The sequence below is a fragment of the Choristoneura fumiferana genome, chromosome 2 (genome assembly GCF_025370935.1).
Source record: "Choristoneura fumiferana chromosome 2, NRCan_CFum_1, whole genome shotgun sequence".
Lineage (NCBI taxonomy): Eukaryota > Metazoa > Arthropoda > Insecta > Lepidoptera > Tortricidae > Choristoneura > Choristoneura fumiferana.
Window position 1 is genome coordinate 15043906 of NC_133473.1, and position 22876 is coordinate 15066781.

At 36.7% G+C, this 22876-nt stretch overlaps 1 protein-coding gene across 2 annotated transcripts; it reads right to left on the bottom strand.

Annotated features, from left to right (window-relative positions):
- Positions 1–206: 206 nt before the first annotated feature.
- On the bottom strand, positions 207–13454 carry y (L-dopachrome tautomerase yellow). 2 transcript variants are annotated; one of them, XM_074110158.1, is made up of 4 exons: positions 13391–13454; positions 12521–12753; positions 3145–3333; positions 207–1493 (listed from the first exon to the last, which is right to left on the bottom strand). In XM_074110158.1, the coding sequence occupies exons 2-4, from the start codon at positions 12744–12746 to the stop codon at positions 418–420; spliced, it is 1491 nt and encodes a 496-aa protein (XP_073966259.1). In that variant the 5' UTR covers positions 12747–12753; positions 13391–13454; the 3' UTR covers positions 207–417. The 2 variants fall into 2 exon arrangements, with proteins under 2 accessions (XP_073966259.1, XP_073966267.1); XM_074110166.1 differs by lacking the exon at positions 13391–13454 and adding an exon at positions 13259–13355.
- Positions 13455–22876: the final 9422 nt, after the last annotated feature.

Here is a 22876-nt window from a genome sequence, read left to right on the forward strand (position 1 = left end):
TTACGTTTTAGGTACCTGTACCTACCTAGCGGAAAAGTAAGGTAATTTATACCTATGTATATAAGTAATTTTTATTTACAAATTATTAAGTTACCTATTTATCAAAATTTATTTTGTTCCCAAATTGAAATGATTGTAAGTTTTATAACTAGCAGAGCATGAAATGGGTGCAGCAAATGACCGGATGAAGTTCCAAAAAAATAGTGTTTTAAATAAAAACAGTTTATTTTTAAATACAGAAATGTAGCAAAACTTACAATAAAATCCATAATTCACACGCACTCGAACTTACATGTTATTGTTAACAAACTCAATAAAAAAAAAACAGATACATGCATGCGAAAACTTGGTTTCAATATACTGCATAAAATAATTGTTTTAATAATACTGCTGCATTTTTACACATCGTATAGCTTCTTAGGCATTCTCGTATACGTCATAATTTTTTCGCCACCATTTGTTCGGCTGACGCGTGTTGAATTGAACTGTTGGTTGTTTTGGGAAGTTGATGTAACTGGTCACTTTCGGGACGAAATTTGGCACAATTTGCATATTAAAGCTCGGGTTCCCCTGTGACAGCATCGGCGCGGGTGCATTATACATAAAAGGCACTGGCTGCGGCTGTAGATTCTTTACAGGCTCGTAATAAGCGGACAACCCAGGACTTTGCAACACTTTAGCGGACTTATATTTCTGCGCAGGAGAGGGTTGACATACGGTTCCTTGCAGCAACATATCTAACGGAGCCGTGAAAATTCTGAAGTTGATGTCGCTGTAATCTAATTCCGCTTCCAAGAACACCGGCATGCGGTCAGACATCACCCATACCCGACGTTGGTCGTCAATTTTGACGTCACTCGGGAAAACAAGGCCCACGTCATCTTTGTCGGCGATAGCCACGTTTTGCGGTTTCAATGGCAATTCAGTGTTCCAACAGCCGATTGCATTTTGATCAATCAAGTTGAACAGTTGAACACCAGACTCATCAACTACTTTTGATGTTGTGTGGCTATCTTGTCCGCGGACTCCGACAACTTTGAAGTCGCGGTACGAGCCACTGACTTTCGATTCATCTCTCAAAATACGAGTAGAGACGGCGAATTCAGTATGACTCGACAGAGGACTGAAATAGAGGGTTCTAAACCCATCAGGTCCTATGGATGACGCGCTTATGCCGAAAATGCCTTCAGCTCCCCATTGGAAGTTAAGGCCAGCAATGTTAAAGTCTCCAACGAGAGGGTCAGGGAAAAAGTAACTGTGGCTAAATCTCCAAGATTTATTCTGTTTCCAAGAGTATGAGATGAGGCCGTAGCCGAGTTCATCGGGAAAGTAGGCGAATGTGTCTTCGCAAGTAGGACCCTCGTCAAGGGCAATATTAGCGATGAATGTGGTGGAGACGATGTCTTCGGGTCGGAACACGTATTTACGGATGCGTTGGTCGGTATTCAGGTCATATACGTTGAGGGTGTAAGGGCAGACGTTGGTTACGTTATCTGTAAATTATAAAAATACACTTTTAGAGCTTTTTCACAAATACATAATCTTTCTATCTAATCTAATGGCTTTAAACGAGTTAGATATATATTTCGGGTATCTCGGAAACAGCTCCAACGATTTCGATGAAATTTGGTAGGTAGGGGTTTTCGGGGACGAAAAATCGATCTGGCTTGGTCTTATCTCTGGGAAAACGCTTGTTACCGAGTTTCAGCCTGAGCAAAACTCTGTCCACTAGGTACTAATATTTATATGTGCAAACGACAAATGGAATAACGATATAAACATTAGATTTTTTCTCGCGCTAATTTGTAGGTACTTGCATATTTGAATAGCCGAACTTAGAAGATATACATGAGTAGGTAGGTGCATGTATCTCTTCTAAGTTCGGCTCTTGAAATTTGCAAGTACTTACTACTTTGTTTTTGTAAGTTTGTGTTCGGGTGTGTCATACATAAACAGTTGTCATTTCCTTCACGCAATGTTGTTACATTGAAAAGATTATAATCTTCAAGTATCTATAATTATAGCATAGTTAAAGCCTCAGCAAGGTTAGAATGACGCAGTAGTTAATCTCTTTTTTATCTTAACAATTTGAACAACATTAAAATCTACGTGGACTGAGTTAACGAAAATATTCAGACTCAGAGACTACGTTCTTATTCAAGCTGTTAAATACTGAACAAAAATCAACAAAAAATTTTTTTTTCCTGTACCTAGTTTTCTAAAGTGCATCCTCGAAAAGTTATTGAGCCGTTGTATTGGCAGGACATCCAGAAGTGTCGGTATCGCGCAATTTGTACTCTTGGACTATTAAGCGGCGTCATATCGTCCTGTGATAATTATTTGGCATCTGGTACGAGTACACATATGTACCTCATGCTGGTTTTTCAACACCAGACTTTCAATTTTTATTTTTTTACTAGTTTGCGGGTTCACCCCATTGACGAATAATAAATTTGTTAGTTCCGACGTTCCCTCTCTAGGGAGAACATTTAAAAAGTTTTCGCAGTTCACTTTTTCATAATAAAGCTATATGTCTGCCAAAATTCAATTCTATGGCTGCAATAGTGATTTAATTTCAAACCACTACTGCGCTCATTTGAGCATTATCTAATTATTTTTTCGTCACGTTTAGGTCGTCTAAATTTTAATTTTCAACTTAATTAACTTTTTATTATCTTTAAAAAGTAGTCAATGTAGTGGAATACGGATGGAGCCATTGAAAATAAATCATTCGGTTCAGCAGTCGCATTGAAATCCTATATTTTACTTAATATCTACAATTTCGTGGCCTTCTAGACCACTCGTGCAAAACTTGTCTCTAACGGTTAGGTTTTAGGAATTTCAAATCGCGATCCCGTGGGATAATCAGGATAAGAAGTAGCCTATTTATGTGTCTCCAGATATCTAGCCATTTTAGCGTGAAAAAGTAATAAAAACACACACACACACACACACAAACACCAACAATTACACTACAAAGCTCCACAAGGAGCTAGAGAATTTTTTCCGACTGAACGCCCCCATCTCCTATAAAATATAAAAATCTATCTATTGATCTAGTCTCCTTGACCCTGAAGGCGACTCAACCCAAATAAAAAAACTATTGCACTGTGATTTTAGTAGGAAATAGGATGATTAACTTGCCGTATCCATAGGTGCCTACGTCCAACACCCAGAGTCGGTCGCACTTGTCCGCTTTGATTCTGTAGACGGTATTCAGTCCGGAGTCGCAGTTGCCCAGTTCGTTGCCAGCCCAGCTAGGGTATGGGGTCAGCTTTGGAGATGGTTCGTACGCAGCATCCAGGGATATGTAGTTCAACGTTGCTGGAATACCTATAAAAGAAGCAACGGAACTGTTAAAGTTACAGTTATGGAATTTAAATATAGCAAATCATCATTATTTGTTTATTCTTGTATTCTTAGGGGCTGTTTCACCATCCATTGATTAGTGTTAATTGGCGGTTAGGTGTGATGCCGTCTCTTATTGTTTGGTTCGAATAGACGGAGACGGCATCACATTTAACCGTCGGTTAACGCTAATCAATGGATGGTGAAACAGCCCCTTAATCCTTTTGTAAATTGTGTTTTCCTTTTTGTCATGATGTGTTGGCTAAATAAACGTATTTCTATTCTATTCTATTCAAATACCTACTAAATTTGATCACGATTACGTCTGTAGAATCACTGTTTTAAGAATTACTTACACAGAATTAAGGTACCTATTCACTGGAATACCTCCCTGTGCCACTTGGTGACACCGAAATCATAATATTTCCTACTCAATACATTTGTATAGTCTACGCAAGGCGTTGTGGTTGTGGGATAACGAGCCTATTTTTTTATTTCACAAAGAGCACTTAGCGTAAATTGTCACGCAAACACCGTAGGACCAGATGAAAATTAAAAAATCCGGAAATAAGTATGTTTTTTTTCACAAACGTAATATAGAATTAAAAAGTTTTCTTGTTAATGATTTTTTTGCATTTTTGCATGACTTCATCATTCGGGGGTCATGCACAGTTGGCAAGGGGTGCGTATACACAACCCCTCTCGCGTGCAGGTAACACAATAAACACAAGACAAGTAGTTCACTATTTCTCCAATTATTAAAAGTAAGTATGATTAATATTTGAAAGAAAATAACGTTTAAGTGTTAGTAACGTACCACCGCGCGATTTTAGTTCAGTCTTTTTCCCAAGCGATACTTTGAAGAGGGATGGCGCGCTAAAATCACGCGGTCCCCATCGTGTATGCTACGGTCACAGAAAATTATTTTTATTATTATTTTATGTAGACAATTTATCAACATCATCATCAGCCGGAAGGTGTCCACTGCTGGACAAAAATTACTAACATACACACTAAGGACAACGGTTACTAACAAATGAATCATGGTTATTTGAATATAAATGAATCGAATTGAATTGAAAAGCCTGCCCCCCTAGAACGCCACAATGAATGACAACTCGCCACTTACATCCACCGGTTGCCTGCAACCGAATATTGTTCCGGGTATTGTCGAGTGTATTATTCTGTGCTAACAGTTGATGATATACTTAATGAAGCATACAAATACCTAGTTGTAAGACCTGGATTATGATGTTCTGTATTAACATTACTTAATGTATGTACCTTAGTAATTCTGTAACTAACAAACTAAGTGCTAATTTGCCTGAAATAAACTAATTTAATTGCAATTGAATTAGCAGGTGTACACAGGTTTTCTTATGCATGATCTTTCCTTCACTGAAAAACTCGTGATAAATTTGAAATATAATTTAGCACATAAATTTCAAATAAACTCAGAGGTGTGAGTCTGCAGTCGAATACCTGCGAGGCTAGACCTCTGTTATTATTACGGCGTATGAATTTAGTTTTACAAGTTGATGGATGGCTAACATGAAGAAATACAACAAAAACTTTAATAGGCATATTTTTCCGTGCAAATATTATTTTGTTCAACAATTCATGGCTGTAAGGAGAAAAAATAAGCTAACTTTACAATTTGACAATTGAATTTGTTACGTAGTTTTGAGCGGTAACTGACTGTGTTAAATGTATTGGATGTGGCGAAACCAGCGAGACAAATTAGAATGTCACAGATTAGAATTTTCCAGGAAACTGGGTACTTAATAACAATAAAGTACAAAAAAGCACAACTGTGCTGACATAGTTGGTTGTAGGTTTAAAAGCGATTTAACATTGTAAGCAAGACAAGGTAGGTATCCCAATTTAATAGCTTATATTTTTCGAAGTCTTATTTCTATTTCGAAACCTTTGGTCACGCGGGATATTTAAGGTGTAAATTTGCTACAGATTTGTGACCGCTATTTGGCCATTCTCATTCTACTGTGCACCTGTTTAATTACTGTGTCACATTTTTTCATGCAAAAGCGACACGGTAGTAAGACTAAGGCCGTCTTGCAGGAAAAAATAAATCTAGATTTATTCGTTAAACCTGGCTTAAGCTTGACAGTTCCATACATTTTGACACTACTAAGCTGAGCTTAACGCAAACTCGAGATTTATGTGTTTCCAGCAAGTAGCCATAAGTGTACTTCTCATTTATCTGTGCACTTGAGTCTGTTATCGTATCACAAGTGCGGGAAAAAGCGGCACGGTAATTAGACTGATGCACAGATGAATATGAGAATGGCGTGTTGTGGGAGCGTTGTTGCTAGGGCGTCTAAAATCTTCGCGGTCACATGGGTCTCCCACTGCTTGAATGGGATGTGTGTCAATCACAGGGTGTCCCTTATTAACTAAACAGAATCATGTCGTATCTTCGTTGGCAGTTAAAATGCTAAGCCGTATGTTGATAGGTATTTACCGTGTCAATCGGCAGAAATAAATAAATTTTTAGGCATGTTTCGTTTATGAATGTCTTTGTCACTTGTTGGCATTGAAATCAATAACATGTTACAGTAAATAATTGACAATACGGACTCGTATAGTTAACAATGACTCCGGCGCATTAAGTTTTCTGAAAATTAAATGCTTTTTAAGGTTCCGTACATACTTTAGATGGCAAAAATGGAACGCTTATAGGTTCCATTTTTACCATCTGGATCACTTTGTTGTCCGTCTGTCTGTCCGTTTGTCCTTCTGTTAAGTTTTTTTTCATAGGAACGTGTGGAGGTGAAGCAGTAAAAAAAAAGTTCTAAATCAATGCAATTCAAAGGTGTTTCTGTATAAGTTGCCGGGCAATCGAAACCTAAATATAAGCACAGAATAAATTATAGTGGTATTTCTAGTTGTCCTAGAAACTTGAAATCTGTTGTGAAGGTAGCTTTTATAGCACTGCCAATAAGAAACTGTTAGTTAGCAATTTAAATTGATCCCACATTGCGTAAATTTTGTTTGGAAGCAGGGTTCTGCTATCACAGACACCTTCATATTTACACGGAACTCTCAGTGCGCGAGTCCTACTCGCACTTTACTCTGACTTTAAAATTTATTGTTAATTTTCTAAAAATGTTGGACATTATTGTGTAAGGAAAGAAAAGGAGGAGTTATTGCGTACCTAATTATATGGTACCAAAGGCCTCTACAAACATGAAGCCAAAAGACTTCGGCCCCGTGAATAATAAATTAACTATTTACTACATCAGAAGTGCCTAGGAATATTTTTTATCCCTATACAGTTTTGAACTTTTCAATATAGGCATACTACTGAGTTAAACATTGGCGTATCTAGGTATTATTTTCCAGGGGGGGCCTGGCCTAGATTTTTGTGTAAAGATATCATTATTATAGAATTTAGAATCAGTAGCCCAAAATCCTGGGGTGGGCACTAGAAAAGGATAATCGTCTACTTGAATTGACCATTTTGCATTTGGACCAAAATGAATAACACCCAAAGTGAATTTTGTCAAAATGTAATCAAGGTGAAAAATATTTACAACCACATTTATTTTTGTTCCAAATTAATTAAAGCCGAATGGAATATTGTCCATTATAAATTAGGAGCAAAATTAAGTCATAATGTAACGTACGAATGGACTGGACGGTGAAATATAATATTTTGACTTCAAAACACAACCACACAACACAAAGCAAAATGACAAGGAACACGTGAAAGAAAAAATATACAAAAAAGAACCACAAAAAATACACCAAAAAGTACAAAACTCCAAGGAGTTTGATACGCGTAATATAACTTAATATGTGAGCCCAAAACAAATGTTTTCAGGTGGAACATATTTACAATTCGTCATACTTCGGAGTGTACACGTAAATACAGGTGGTCGGTTTTTTTCGGCATCCATCAAATTTGACAGTTTTACCATGGGACAAGATTCCATTTTCGACGATATTCAGGATGAACAATTCCTTGTTGATGTATTTCAAATTGTCATTTTTCTGTTTTGACGTATAATTTCGAGTTATCCATTTTCCATTTGCACCAAATGACAGTAAATCGCTTTTTTAATTGTGTGTAGTTACGTACGTAGTGCCATCCACGAAGACACGTGATTTTGACAAAATTAGACATTAATGACATTGAAATAAGAACCACGGCACGCGTCATCGTGAATGACTCTAACTATATGTAGATCTTTATACCTACTAGTTTCTAATCATTGCATAATCTTGCTCTAATCGCCAAACGGGCTAAATCGCGGGCGGTGCTAGGAAATACCAGTCTATATGACAGCAACGAGCCAATTGTTTTTGTGGCAAACGAAACATTTGATTTGACCGCCAATTCGACGTTACATAGGTGCCAACGGGACCCTATTAATGAGACTACGCCTGCCAACGGGACCCTATTAATGAGACTACGCTGTCTGTTTGTCTGTCTGCCACAGGGCTCTATCTCTTGAGCCATAATAGTTAGACACTTGAAATTTTAACAGATTATGCATTACCTACTGTGATCGCTATAACAACAAAAACTAAAAAAAATGAAGTTAAAAATTAAAGGGGGTCTTCATTCTAGAAACGGTTTTTTTTTCAGCGTTTCTTGGTTGCTAGGCGTTGTTTGTTAGGCGTTGTTAGGCGGCCAAGGTGATAGCCGGCAGTTATAAGGGGCCACGAGAGTGATCCTATGCTGTTTGAATTTTTACCTACCTATAATTTTGCGATTTTAGTACTGTTTTATAAAACCTTCGATGATATTATTTTTACAAGCTTTGCAATGTAACTAGGTAATGTATGTCTGGGTGGAATCTTTCAACACAAATTTGAAGTGAATATCTTAAAGTTTGGACGACGAGTACTTTAGTAATCAGGGGCCAAAAGTACATTTACCAAAAAAACTTTTATTATAATTTTTAATACAAACTTATTACTGAACTGTTTTTAAAATATTGTACAGAGGTAGGGAACACTTGATGTACGAGTCCGACTCGCACTTGTCCGATTTTTGCATTTGTTACCGGCAGTTTGAAATTACTGGCACACCATTTTAGATTAAGTCGTCAACGTAAGGTTACCTATGATTAGTTTTCACTCTCGCCATAGTAAGTAGTGAGATATATGTCCATGAGTCAGGAACAGTGATGTTTACCGTTCGATACATCTATCTATCGAAATAATTGATATTGTCTTTAATTTGTCTATGTTGTTAACTTGTTAATTATTTTAAGGTTTGGATAGTTATATGTACATAGTTTTACTCTAATTATTGACATATATATTAATTTTAAGTACTTGTACTAAGTTTAAGTACTTGTTAATTGACGCTATTTTACCTAGTGCCGCTATTTTATGTGTTAATTCAAAATAGTTGTAACTATATAGCACATGTATTTTTTTTCTTCTTTGCATGTTTCACACATAAGTTAGTTGTGGTTACCTATAATTAGAAAAACATCTACCTGGAATGTCTTCTACTTGATATTTATGTTCTTGTATGATGTATTATCTGTTGGTGATCCTTAATAAATAAATAATTTAAAAAATAGTGCCACATACCTATTTTTTAACCGACTTCAAAAAAGGAGGAGGTTTTAAATTTGTCTGTATGCGTTTTTTGATGTTTGTTACGAGATTAGGTACTCGCCAATTGTGGGCCGAATTTCAAAATATTTTTTTCGTTTTAAAGGACATACTTCCGAGGTGGTTTCATTGTCACCAAGTCACGATCTGTTGATGGGATCTTAGAGAAATCTAAGGGCAACCCTCAAATTTTATAGGCACACCTAAAGCGATTTTGGTATTTTTAACATCAAGTCAAGTACATTTACATTCAGAAAGTATCATTTGGTGAACTGCGTCTGATGAAGAAACCGTGGGTACCAGTATTCTTTTATAAAATAATATAACTATGCCGTGTTTGGGCTTAATGGAATCGTTTTGAGATGCACTGTGGCTACAAATTACAAAAAAGCATGAAAAAATTTTTTTTTACCAAACCGACTAAGTATAAACATCTTGAAAATAATTTTATACTAAGTACTTTGAAGTCGGTGCCTCAGTAAGCCAGCAGGAGTGATTGAAGCCCAATATATGTAGGTGAGGCAGACGACTATAGTTCCACTCCTGCTGTCTCGTGCTGAGGCACCGACTTTAAACTAGTAGAAAAAAAAATTCAAAGTTTTTGGAGTCGGTTCCTTTTATTTTTAATCATCATCACCCCAGCCTATATACGTCCCACTGCTGGGCACAGGCCTCCTCTCAGAACAAGAGGGCTTGGGCCATAGTTCCCACGCGGATTGGGAACTTCACACGCACCATTGAATTGCTTCGCAGGTTTCCTCACGATGTTTTCCTTCACCGCAAAGCTCGTGGTAAATTTCAAATGTAATTCCGCACATGAATTTCGAAAAACTCAGAGGTGCGAGCCGGGGTTTGAACCCACGACCCTCTGTTTGTTTAAATTATTAAAGTGATCAAATAAGAATCTTTATCAATAATCTATATTATTATCTTATTGATTATTAAAATAGAAAAAACATGATAAAATCATTCAGATTACCCTTTTTTGTTTTCTCCGTATTTTTTTTTTCATTTGTTTTTTTCGTTATTTGTTTTGAAAACAGTAAATTCACTTTGTAGAAGACATCGATGTATTTTTTACTGCAATACGGAGATTACGAAGTGGCTAAAGCGAATGTTAAAATGCATTTTGCTGCACGCGAGTTGCCGGTGCAATAACCGATTTAGTTCTAATTGTAATAATTTGTCGTCTAACTGTCTGCAATGCGCATGAAGAAATGTTTACTTTGTATAAAACTTTTATTCCATTAAGATTTCAGTAGTGATATTTTACCTGTTCACTTACAGCTTGCATTTTTCAAATTAAGGGTAAATTTAATAGGCATGTTATTTTATTTCCTCGCCATCGAAGTGAAAAGCAGAGTGTAAAACTCGAGCACTAAGCCCATTTTTCCTTTGACGTGTCTATCCACCCTCGCCGTACCGGCTCGTGTGGTTATATGAACGTCTTGGGTAAAATGACTCGTTTTATGCTCTTGTTGTACAATCTACTATTGACCAGTATGTTAATTGAGTAAGTCACGTAAACAACTTGTTGTTTTATGACTCTTTTTCTAGGCATGAGTATGCTCTTAATTATTCACTTTCCATACTTATGTCACATTATTGCCTTGTTTTTTGACGATCTGGGTTATTTTGCATAGGTAAATTCCGTAATACTTGTTAAATAAAATGTGAATTCATTAAGCACATGACTGCCATAATAAGTTTGCATTTAATTTTTTAAAATATTTATGACTAGATTTGCCCGTAGCTTTACTATTACGACTAGTCCGTGTTACCTAATATCGGTTTTGTTTAATTCTCACGAAATCTCTGAATCTGCTCAACGGATAGGTAAAACAATAGAAAACAATGGGTACTACATCGACAATGTATACTTAATTCAAAAATTTAAAATTAAAAAAGAAAATAGTTTTTACATTTAGTTAGGTAGGTACTAGAAACTAGGCTGAAACTTTCCATTGAGCATGAATAATGCTTGTATTGTATCGGAAAGTTCCGCTCTTTCTTTAATTTGATAATTATTATTCTACTTTGGTGAAAATAAAATATAGCAGTTCGTTAGAAAATTAAATACTATACGGCCTCATTTGCATATTACTATTTAATAAGATTCATACGAAAAATACAGCTAAAAATACTGAATCACAAAACCATTCTTGCTTTTCTTAAAAATACTATGGACGACAAATTTATTCAAGTTCTTTTTTATGATTTTTAAACTGATTTTTTTATATTAAATTTCAGATTCCGTTGGGCAAACGTTGTACTAATAAAAACAAATGACAAATTTACTTTTTGCTGCTTTTTATTAACCCCCGACGCAAAAAGAGGGGTGTTATAAGTTTGACCGCTGTGTGTCTGTCTGTGGCACCGTAGCGCTTAAACGGGTCGACCGATTTGAATGCGGTTTTTTTTATTTGAAAACAGGTTTTCTAGCGATGGTTCTTAGACATGTTTTATCAAAATCGGTTTAGCGGTTTCAAGATCATCACCTCTTTTGTTTGCTGCGGTAGGAATCTTAGACGCATAACGGGTATTTACTTTACTTCCAAACATATTTGGGACCTAAAATTTTAAACACCCATATATGCTATATAACTATGCAAGATTATGGAATTCTCGGCCTGATGCTGCAGCCAGGATATCCAGAACACTAGTAGGTAAACTCTTGATAAAACCATAGCAGATATATCGTGTTTGGATTCGTTTCGATCAGTATTTGATTCTACATACAATGCAATGGTGGCAACAGAATGAGTTGATGCTGCAGCCAGGATATCCAGCACACTAGTACACTCTATAAAAAATAATAGCACATATGTCGTATTTGGATTCGTTTTGATCAGTAATTGAATCTACAAACAATGCAGTGGTGGCAAAACGACGAGCTGATGCTAATGCCAGGATATCCAGCACACCAGTATACTCTTGAAAAAATAATAGCAGATATGTCGTGTTTGATTCTACATACAATGCAATGGTGGCAACAAGATGAGCTGATACTGCAGCCAGGATATCCAACACACTAGACCACTTTAAAAAATATATATATCAAAGTTTAAAAAACATGAAATAAAAAACTTAAATTAAAAATTTAATAAGCCCCCGACAAAAGTATCTAGTAATATTTTTTATCTAAGCGTCGTCGGTGTCGGGGGACCGCTAAGGTGAAAACTTTAAAAAATACAACATATGTACTTTAGTTTCCTGTTAACCTTAGCGGTCCCCCGACACTGACGACGCTTAGATAAAAAAATATTACTAGATACTTAAACTAAATTAACTTAGGCTAATTTTGTGAGAAATCAGCATAGTCCCTGCGGGATCGGGATAAACGAATTCTTCGCAGATTAAGTCGCGGGCAACAGCTAGGTAGTGCATAATTATTTTTTACTGTTTAGTTGTCTTTTTGAGCCGTGTTTTTTTCGGGCGTTTTATTTTTATTTTTGCTGGCTTTTTTGTCGGGGGGTTTTTTAAATTTTCAATTTATTCGATTTATACGATACCCACAGTAATACGCGAGCCCGACTTACACTTGGCCGGTTTTATAACTACACACAAAACAACATACCTGCTTTCCACCTGGGAACACTGACGAACAGCTTGTTCCTCCATCTCTCAATGCCGACCGGCAGGGCGTTCTCAGGTATCAGCGCTCCCGACTGTATGGCCTGCTGTCTGCTGTACTGGTCAGGGTAGTCCCAATCCAGGACGTTCCACGCATATAGTTCTTGCAGCCTGACTGTCGCCGACGCAAGCGACACTAATGTGCACAATATGAATAAGTTCAGCGACATTTTTTATCTGTGAAAGAGAGCTGAGTTGCAGTGCGATACAAAATTATGTAATGGAAATTGCCGTCCTCAGAGTTACGTTAAGCTCAATCTTCTCAAAATTCTCAGGCTAGAAGTTTAAAGGGTAGGTAAATGGCACAACATTAATTTACAAAAAAATATATCAAAGTAACGCATACGATGATTATTCTTTACATGTAATATAATTGATAGGACAGAAGTATCCCACTTATTTCCCCAAAAAAGTTTCCATCAAGGATCGCTGCCAACCCTCAACTGAAAAGTATGAATCACTCCGTTAAAAGTGCAGCGACTTAGAAGAAGCTCCTATATGTCCTCTTATCAATTCTCGGCACAGGCCTGAAAGGGACTGAACCCACAAAAAGGCGCAGTATAATTTGGACACCTCACACTCGCTAATGCTATCTTTGGTTATTTTTCTTCAATGAAAAACTATTTTCTTATAAAAACGTTACATAACGTTCTGTAAATAAACGTTAAACACAATCCCTTACTCCCAAGAATGGCTAGTCAGTTATTTTATAACGACTTTGAGTATTCATTATACACAACACTTTGATCCAACATTAAACGTTACTCAGGCATGACCTGGCCAATCGCTGATCCAACTTAATTAGTTTACGTACATATCAAGGACTGGCATCCAACGATATAGTATGCGCGACAGTCTGTGGTATACTGAAGTTTGTCTACTTACCCTATCGCTATAAAACTTTGGCTCCACCCTCTCCTACCACTAAATGTTGCGGAGGAACAGAAAGTAGACACAAGAACCGGTAGACAGCCATTGTATGATGTAAGAAAGCATGGACGCAATCAAAAAATAATATATGTATTTATTTTAGTGCTAATGGAGTTTCTGTGACCTAACAAGCTAGGTATATATTTTGGACTCTAATATTTTAAGATCTGGCAAAAGAAGATTATGTGCACTTTAAATTATAAGAGACTAACGACCCGCCCCGGCTTCGTACGGGCAAAATAAAAAAAACCGGCCAAGTGCGAATCGGACTCCCGCACGAAGGGTTGCGTACCTATACAACATTAGACATTAGCAAAAATCGACAAAAAGACACGTTTGCTGTGCGGGAGCCCCCCTTGAATATTTATTCTATTTTAATTTAATTATTTATTTTTAAAGTAAATCAAAATACTTACAAATAAATATTCTGTGAATATTTCAAGCAACTACCTGTTACCGCAACAGAAATACATCATCTGTGAAAATTTCAACTATCTAGCTATCACCGTTTATGAGATACAGCCTAGTGACAGACAGACAAGACGGACAGTAGTCGTAAGTATTAGGGGTCCCGTTTTTATTACCATTTGGGCACAGAACTCTAAAAAGGTCTCTAATCGAGGGCACTTCACACACATTTTTTAAATTCGTAATATCTTTTGAATGAAATGTTCGATTTGAATAATTCAAAAAGTAATCTACAGGTATTGAAACCGTCTTGAATATAAAAGTTATTTATTTGGATACGGATTAATAAAAAAGTATGGATAGCATGATCTGATTTTGGTCGGCATTTCAGTCAACCTTTAAAATGTAAAAAAGTAATTGTAATGGCATACATAACTAAAATAGTTGGTAGATAGTTGGACATATTATGGTATCGCGAAGTTTTTTTAGATATTGATATATTGACACTGAGTTACATTATTGAAGTTTTAGTACAGAACCCTAATTTTTTCTGGTAATAAATATAGCCTATGACACTGGAATAAATTAACATTCTTATAATGAAATATTTTTTCAAATCGATCTAATACTTTTTGAATTAATTCGTAACAAACATCCAAAAATACAAACATACAAAAAACTAAAAATCCAAATCTTTCCTCTTTATTTATAATATTAGTATAGATAGGGAGCCTTCGTAGTTTTTAACCGACTTCAAAAAAAGGAGGTTATCAATTCGGTTGTTTTTTTTTTATGTTTGATACCTCAGAACTCTGTTATTTATGAACCGCTTTGAAATTTTTTTTTGTTAGTGCAGAAATACTTTCAATTAGGTCCCATAAGCACCAAATCAGGATCTGATGATTGGATCCTAAGGAAATTGAGGGAACTCTTCAAATATTGTATGGTGATTTCGATAAATATTTAGTAGTAACTTGTGCATTAGCACTAGATTTGTTTTATTATTTTTGGTTTTGATATCTACAGGTCTTGATAGGTTTCCTTTATTGAGGTACGAAGCCCCGAAAAAACATTAACTAGTTTTTAAGCCTAGACTTTTACATTTGGCCTAGTTGTTATTTTTGTACCCTATGATTAAAATGTTGCCATTTCATGATTGCCTTACTCTACTTTAAGAAGGACGTAATATATAATCACAAACAATAATCAAATTATTTTGCCTACTCGCTAGGCAAATATGTATGCAATAAATATTGTGACGACATAGTTAGGTACCGGTTTTAAATGTTTGAGCCTGCTGATATTAATGGTTACTGTTTAGATTGGAATGTAATAAATCTACTGTCGTGGAAACATTTGTCATTTGTTTTTTTTTGTTACGTGCTGTTACTAAGTCAGCTCCACTTTAATACATTCTTCTTTGTCAGTTGCCCATGTACAGTAAAAAATACGAACCGCTTAACAGGGAAGAAACTTTCTCCCCCACATGTTAAGTTAATTATCAATCGATTATAATTTTAACAGATCGGAGCCGAGCTTGAAAAAGGTTGAAAAAAGCTTCAATGGCAAATCATGTTAAATGTTATACCTACTAGAAAAATACCAGGAAACCGAAAGATAATTTGTTCATTCAGATAGTGTAGAACAACTTTAGTCTCGTGCTCACAAGTATTTATTTATTTATAGAAAGCAGTCAAGAACAATTAGAGTAGGTAACAACTAGGTATTGCTAAAATAACACTAACGTTAACTTGTAGTGAATACAAAAACAATGTTTATATTTAGTTAGAGTAATTTACGTCATGTCTACGACTTTATGGAGCTATGATAACGTGATGCGTGCACGTGTAGTACGCTCGAGTAGCTGCGTCGGCGCATTGGTGACCCGCAATGCGGTCTGCGTTACTGATTATCATGAAACCAAGAGATCAGCTTATAAGACCATTTAGAAGCTAAATTAGTGGGTCTAAAATATCATAACAGTAATTAAGATTTATTTTTTTGGTTACTGGCCAAGATGATGCTGATTTCTATTAAAACGTCATCGGCGGCACGTAATAGTACATTACTGCAGAGGCAGGGAAAGAAAGGCTTGCAAGCTGAGTATGTAGGCGGTATGAGGCGAGCGAGGCCAGATAGTAATACGAAGCTGGTAATCCTTGTCGGCCAAGTAGGTCTTAGTCTAGAAGGCCAAGCGTAGTTAGGCCGGATTGGTATACGAGGCTGGCGAGTCCTTTCACGCCGAGGCTTGTAGGTATAGTGCTTTTTTCAAACATGCACTGAAATAAATAAACACTACTAGAAATCAATGTTTTTCGTAAGACAACTAAAATTATACCAGACTTAAATTAAAACTACCATGTATACATATGACTGTTTATTTCTGCCTGTAATTAGGACTGGAACGGTATACTTTGAAGCCTATTTTGAGGAACACAACAAACACTTCATTGCATGTTGGACAAAAATAATATAAGCTTTTTTGCTGACTCTAGTTTTTGCTACTGGTAACTCGTCAAGACGAATCAAACGAGTCCAAACAACAGCATAGGGTCACTCTAGCAATCGGCGTCTGTCACTATTTCCGCTTAGCAACGCCTAACAACGCATAGCAACCAAAAAAAAGGTGAAAAAAAAAACGTTTCTTGTGTGACGACCCCCTTTAATTTTTAACTTTATTTTATTTTGAGTATTTGTTGTTATGAAGCCGTGGTGGCCGAGTGGTTTGACCTATAGCCTCTCAAGCAGAGGATCATGGGTTCAAACCTCTGAGTTTTTCGAAATTCATGTGCGGGATTACATTTGAATTTACCACGAGCTTTACGGTGAAGGAAAACATCGTGAGGAAACCTGCAAAAACCTGCGAAGCAATTCAACGGTGTGTGTGAAGTTCCCAATCTGCACTGGGCCCACGTGGGAACTACTGCCCAAGCCCTCTCATTCTGAGAGGAGGCCTATGTGCCCTGCAGTGGGACATATATAGGCTGGGATGATGATGATGATGATGATTTGTTGTTATAGTGGCCACAGTTATAAATGATCTGTGAAAATTTCAAGTGTCTAGAGCTATTACGGCTCAAAAGATAGAGCCCTGTGGCAGACGGACGGACAGACGACGGACGGACAACGGAGGCAGGCAGACAACGAAGTCTCAGTAATAAGGTCCCTTTGGATACGGAATCCTAAAAAATCAAATAGATCCAATCGTTTTCGATAAATAAACCGATAAATATACATTTAAAAAAATCTGACGAATTGAAACTTCTTCTTGAGGTCGATTTAAAAAAAAAACGAAAAGTTGCCAAGTAGGTACAACTGTGTAAAACAATCTTCACAGCGAGTCAGAACACCTATAGCTCTCAAACTTGACACTGGCAAAATTGTCCCATCGAACAGAAGCCATTTATTAAAAAAAAAAAACACTGGAGACGTTCCGGAAAAAAACAGTACACCTAAACAAAATATACGGAGTGGCAAAAATTTGGCCGTCAAATGTATGCAGTAATAGTTAATTATGTATGTAGAGTGGGCCAAATTTTATGACGCACGTCGATACCACGCTGCCCAGCGACACCAAGTTCGAAAGCTAATTTGTAATTTTAAACTGGAAAGAAAGTTCTCATGAATATATGCCCATTGCATTTTGCAACTTTACCACAAGGCATTGATCTGTGATTAATTATTCACTTTGTAATTTAACAGTAGGTATTTGGGACCGCAAAATTCGGTTTAGTAATATTATGATTACATTTTATAATTATAAATTAGCTTAAAGCTAATGCTGCCACTTTAATTAATTCGATTAAACTGTCTCGAAATGGAATATAATTATTATTTAAGTGTTATTAAAATAGCTTTTAGTCGGTTTTCTGCGATAACAAAACACAACCTCCTTGATATTCGTAAAAATGTAGGTAGGTATAAATTCCCACATACGTCTCTAACTCAACATAACACATTGTTGGGTTGCGCCACAGTAGCACACTGTTATATTATAATTACATTACCAATACGTGTTTGCAGACCTTCAATAGTACATTACTGCAGAGTAGTGCAGAGGCCGGGAAAGAAAGGCTTGCTTGCAGGCTGAGAATGTATAGACGTCCGCGCGTAACTTGGCCGGATACGAGGCTGACAAGTTCTTTCACGCCGAAGCTTTTTCAGTGCTTTTCTTAAACATGCACTGGAATGAATAAAAACTCCTAGAAATCAATGGTTTATACGTAAGACAACTAAAACTGTATGTATCAGACTTAAATTATAACTACCATGAGTGAGTGAGTTGAGTGAGTGAGTATTTCTTTTCATCACACTTGCTCGTCAATGATGTTATTCCATGGCTCCATGCCTGTATAAGTACCTACTAAAGTACCGAAACAAGAAAGTAGAGAAAATATGTCGGAAAATGTGGCATTATTAAAAAAAATATCGAAGACGTGCGAGTTAGGTACGATAGGTTGGAAGAAAGCTAGGTACGTGATCAGCTGGTTTGCGGCATACAGTGCGAGATAATACGATAACGACTTTTCACCGAGGAGGGCCTAGATTTTGGAAAGGCGTTTAAACTAGCGGTCAGTATGGAGGTAGCGGAGAAGGATGCGTCGATCGTGGAAAATCTCGATACATCGGTCGGATTTGCTTCCGCAAATAGATTGTCAAGCAGTCGCGTCAAGCCAAGGGACCGTGGGGAAGCGGATCAAGAACGAAGGCGCATCCAACGCCTCGGGCATTTCGGGCAACCCGCAGTAGCAGCACTGGCGGCGGCGCGCGGCCGCGGGCCGCGGGCTTGCACGGCCTTGCGGCACGGCGCGTGACGCGGCGAAGTGTCGATTTGCGCGTTAAGAGTGCAAAGTCTGCAATCGACAGGGTCATCTAATGATGGATCAGCACTGCGTGGAGACGAATCGCTGGCACGGGTCTATATTGAAATCCACAATATCCTTAGTCCTAATTGAAATTCCATAATAACGTTTGTCCTAATGTAAATGCCAATTGTTTATTCTAATATTGAATATTCTGATGCTTATTTGGCTATTTTCTTAAGTACTAAAGATCATTATGTCCTAATAGTCACATATATTTAATACTGGTAGCCATAATCATCTATGTACTAAGATTATTTGTCATAATAATAACAAAACTATTTTAATCGAGGTAAAGGTCGGAGGGGTATCGCTTAATACCTATATGGAGTATGACTACAGATGTGCAAGTTGCACAAAGTTTCCAAAAAGTTGGAAAAGTCCTCGGAAATTTTCACAAGAAATTTTAATTTAAGAAACGGAAAGTTACAACCCCATACAAAATTGTGAGAGGTTTCAGACATTTTCCTGTATGAAAAATTCCGCAATTATGGAAAGTTTTCTTTGGCACATTAGTAAGTGTGACATATGGTATCGTGAAGTTCTTTGTAGATATTAATAATAAGCAATATGTTTTTTAACATTGCAGTTTTTTTTTGTTCCATCGTCAATAGTTTCCACAGAAACATATTATTTTCAGAAACACAGAAGAAGAAAAACATATTATGCCATTTTTGTACATCTTGGTTACATTGTTGAAGTTTTAGTACGGATGGATCCCTAATTATTTCTAGTAATAAATATGGCCTATGTGTTTAAGGATAACGTAGCATTCTAATGCTGTAAGAATTTTTGAAATCCACAGTAGTTTTTGAGTTCATTTGTTGCAAAAATAGAAAAATACAAATCTTTCCTCTTTATTATATTAATGTTTGAGTTTATATGTTGCAAAAATAGAAAAATACAAATCTTTCCTCCTTGTAGATAACGGTTAGTAGGTATACGATTAGTCGTCGAGCCCCGGTTATCTTTAAAGAGTTTAGAACAACTAGGTATTTGCTGATTTGCCTCATGTGGGGGTTTTCCTCGATGATGTTTATAATTAACTAGCGTTTACCCGCGGCTTCGCACGCGTAAATCTTTAGATACAGCAGTTGAATTGAAATTCCGGGATTTTATTAAATTCTCGTGGCTATAGTATTGCATGACTATGCCCAGCGGTTATATGTTCGAGATTTTATCCCTATCCCGTGATAATATCGAGATAAAAATTAGCTTACGTGTTGTTCCAGATGTCCAGCTATCTACATACCAAATTTCATGACTCTAAGCCCAGCGGTTATTAGTTCGAGATTTTATCCCTATCCCGTGATTATATCGGGATAAAAAGTAGCCTATGTGCTCTTCCAGACGTCCAGCCACCTACATACCAAATTTCATAACTTTAAGCCCAGCGGTTATTACTTCGAGAATTTATCCCTATACCGTGGGAACATCAGAATAAAAAATTGCCTATGTGTTATTCCAGACGTCCAGCTACCTACATACCAAATTTCATGACTCTGCCCAGCGGTTGTTATTTAGAGATTTTATCCCTATCCCGTGGGAATATCGGGATAAAAAGTATCCTATGTTTTAATCCAGTTTATAAACTAACTTTTTAACCGACGAAAAAAACGGAGGAGGTTCTCAAGTCGATGCGTATATAATTATATATATAATATATTTATGTATGACCACGCATAACTTTTCACAGAGTAGTTCGATATTGATAATTATTTTTTTAATGGAAAGGGTATACCCCGAGGGTGGTCCCATTTAAATTTGGGAAAAATATTCTTAGCCCAAGAGTAGGAAAACAGGGGAAGATTATTGTTCAGTCACTGATTGTAATGTATGACCAGGCATAACTTTTTACAGAGTAGACCGATTTTCATAATTCTTTTTTTATTGGATAGGGTATAACTTGAAGTTGGTATTATATAAATTAGGAAAAAAAATACTCCAATGGTGAGAAAAAGTATAAAATAAAAACATATTTTAACAAAAAAATTGAACCGCCGAAAAAACAGAAAAGCAAAAATAATAAACCTTTTTCTCCTATTTAACTTTAATCTAGGTACTAGTTTGAAGTCGTTGCCTCATCACGAGCCATCAGGAGTGGACCTATAGTCGTCTGCCTAATGGGCTTCTATCACTGATGAAATGAAACCTTATTTCGCACGGTGGAACGAACTTTAGGTATGTACTCGTAGACAGGGATTGCGTCATGTGGGGCGTCGTAGTTACGCAGAAACTTTAGGCCGTCGTACTAAAACAGTTGCATATAAGTCACAGGGGCATAGTCAAAACTAAATCTTTACCCTGGTCACCACACGTAGCTCCGCCTAACACCCAACCGCCCAACATCGACGCGGACGTAGAAGCACTATTCTGAGCATGTGCGGTGTGCGCCGCCTGAATAGAGTAACAAACATCCATCCATTGAATGCGGCTTTAGTAAGATTATTAAGCGTCCATGGAACTAAAATTCCTGATTAGGGACTGTTTTACCACCCATTCATTAATTTTATTTGACGGATAAATTTAATCAAAGGATGGTTCACAGGGGGTTAGTCTAGGATAATACCAGTGTCCTAAAGAATCTAATTAGTTCATCAGTTCGATTATCACAAAATATTGGACATGTATTTTATCTTTTGTCAATAAAACCCGAGATATTTCAATATTTAGTTCGAGGAAAAATGGGTAATTCCACCCGAGTTAGAAAAATGTAAACCAACTGTAAAATGTTTTTAATGTGAACCGTAATAAGCACGTCTATATATATTATACTAAAGCTTTTATTTTAATAGCACGACGTAACTCAATTATCTTCGACTCCGCGGTTAATCGTAAAAATAAAAAATATATACTTTCCACCCTAGAGATGAAAACGCAGTTTCTGTCCGGCTATCTATACCCATGAAAATTAAACTTTCCGAACAGGATAGATGAAAAAAATATGAAGATACGGGCCTAAGTTAACCGCGTCATCTGTCCGCTCAACGCGCCACACTACCGGAGCTCCTGCTTACCTGAGCAACATACAGGCTTAGCCTAGTTTGAGGACCGCCAGATAGTTCAATCTTGTATAATTAAGTCTTATGTTCTAAGCGAATAAATGATTATTATTATTATTATGTATAGTCAGTCGAAGTGCATAGATTGAATAATGATTTTGACTTGATCTTCACAACCTCACCTGACGTGCAGGATTATCGGATAGGATACCTACCCAACCATGCCAAATTGTAACATTCTAGAATTATTTGCCTCCAAGCTAAACCGTGAACGGACAGATGGATAGGTAGATGGACTGGACATGTTAAAACTGTAAGGGTTCCGTTTTTGCCTTTTTGACTATGGAATACTTTAAACTGTCAATTTAAATTTCGAGGATACTTGGAGATGCTTTGAATTGGCACGCACTCATTATAATCATGCGTAGCACCTCCAACGAACTTTGTATGTATTTACACCGTTGTGGGTTCGTTACTTATGGTCACTTCCCAAGGCCGCTTTTCGTACGCATTGCATTGGTTCATTTCATTATCCTCATCGCCCACCGGTGGTTAGATTATGTTCCGTTTGTCGTAAAGTACTTGCACATAATACATTTACGGTTGTAGTAAATAAACCAATGTTTACTTATACCATAGGTACGGGATGGCCACAGTTCAAGCAATTACTGAATTGACGGTAGTTCTTATTTACTATTGGTCCAAAAACTTTCTGGACTCCTACAAACTCATGCATTAGTTAGGTAGAGATGGATTTATAATCTAGTCACAAACAAAGTTTATCTTTTTATTACTAGCTGCACGTTGTCAGTCGTCAGCCAGTCATGATACTGTTATGATAATTTAAGGAGACATCAAGTTGCCAGTTGTTTTTTATATTTATATAAACGATAACAATAGCTAACAAAGTGAACTAAACCAAACATTGATTTCATTTAGATCAGCTGTCCTACAAGTGACGCAACTGGACAGTTTAACGCCTTCCTAAATATTTGAAGGTATTGTGTACAGTTTCCGCTTAAATCTACCAAATTTCATTTTATATTATTATGATAATTATGGCGCATTAATTTAAATTACCGCTTTTTAGTTTTAAAG

Bases quoted from the DNA above. Each gene is read 5' to 3' on its own strand.
- y (XM_074110158.1), bottom strand. From the start codon at position 12,746: ATGTCGCTGAACTTATTCATATTGTGCACATTAGTGTCGCTTGCGTCG. The intron at 3,334-12,520 runs GTATGTTGTTTT...CTTCTTTTATAG, and splicing joins TGTTCCCAGGTGGAAAGCAG to GTATTCCAGCAACGTTGAAC. The intron at 1,494-3,144 runs GCAAGTTAATCA...TATAATTTACAG, and splicing joins CGTAGGCACCTATGGATACG to ATAACGTAACCAACGTCTGC.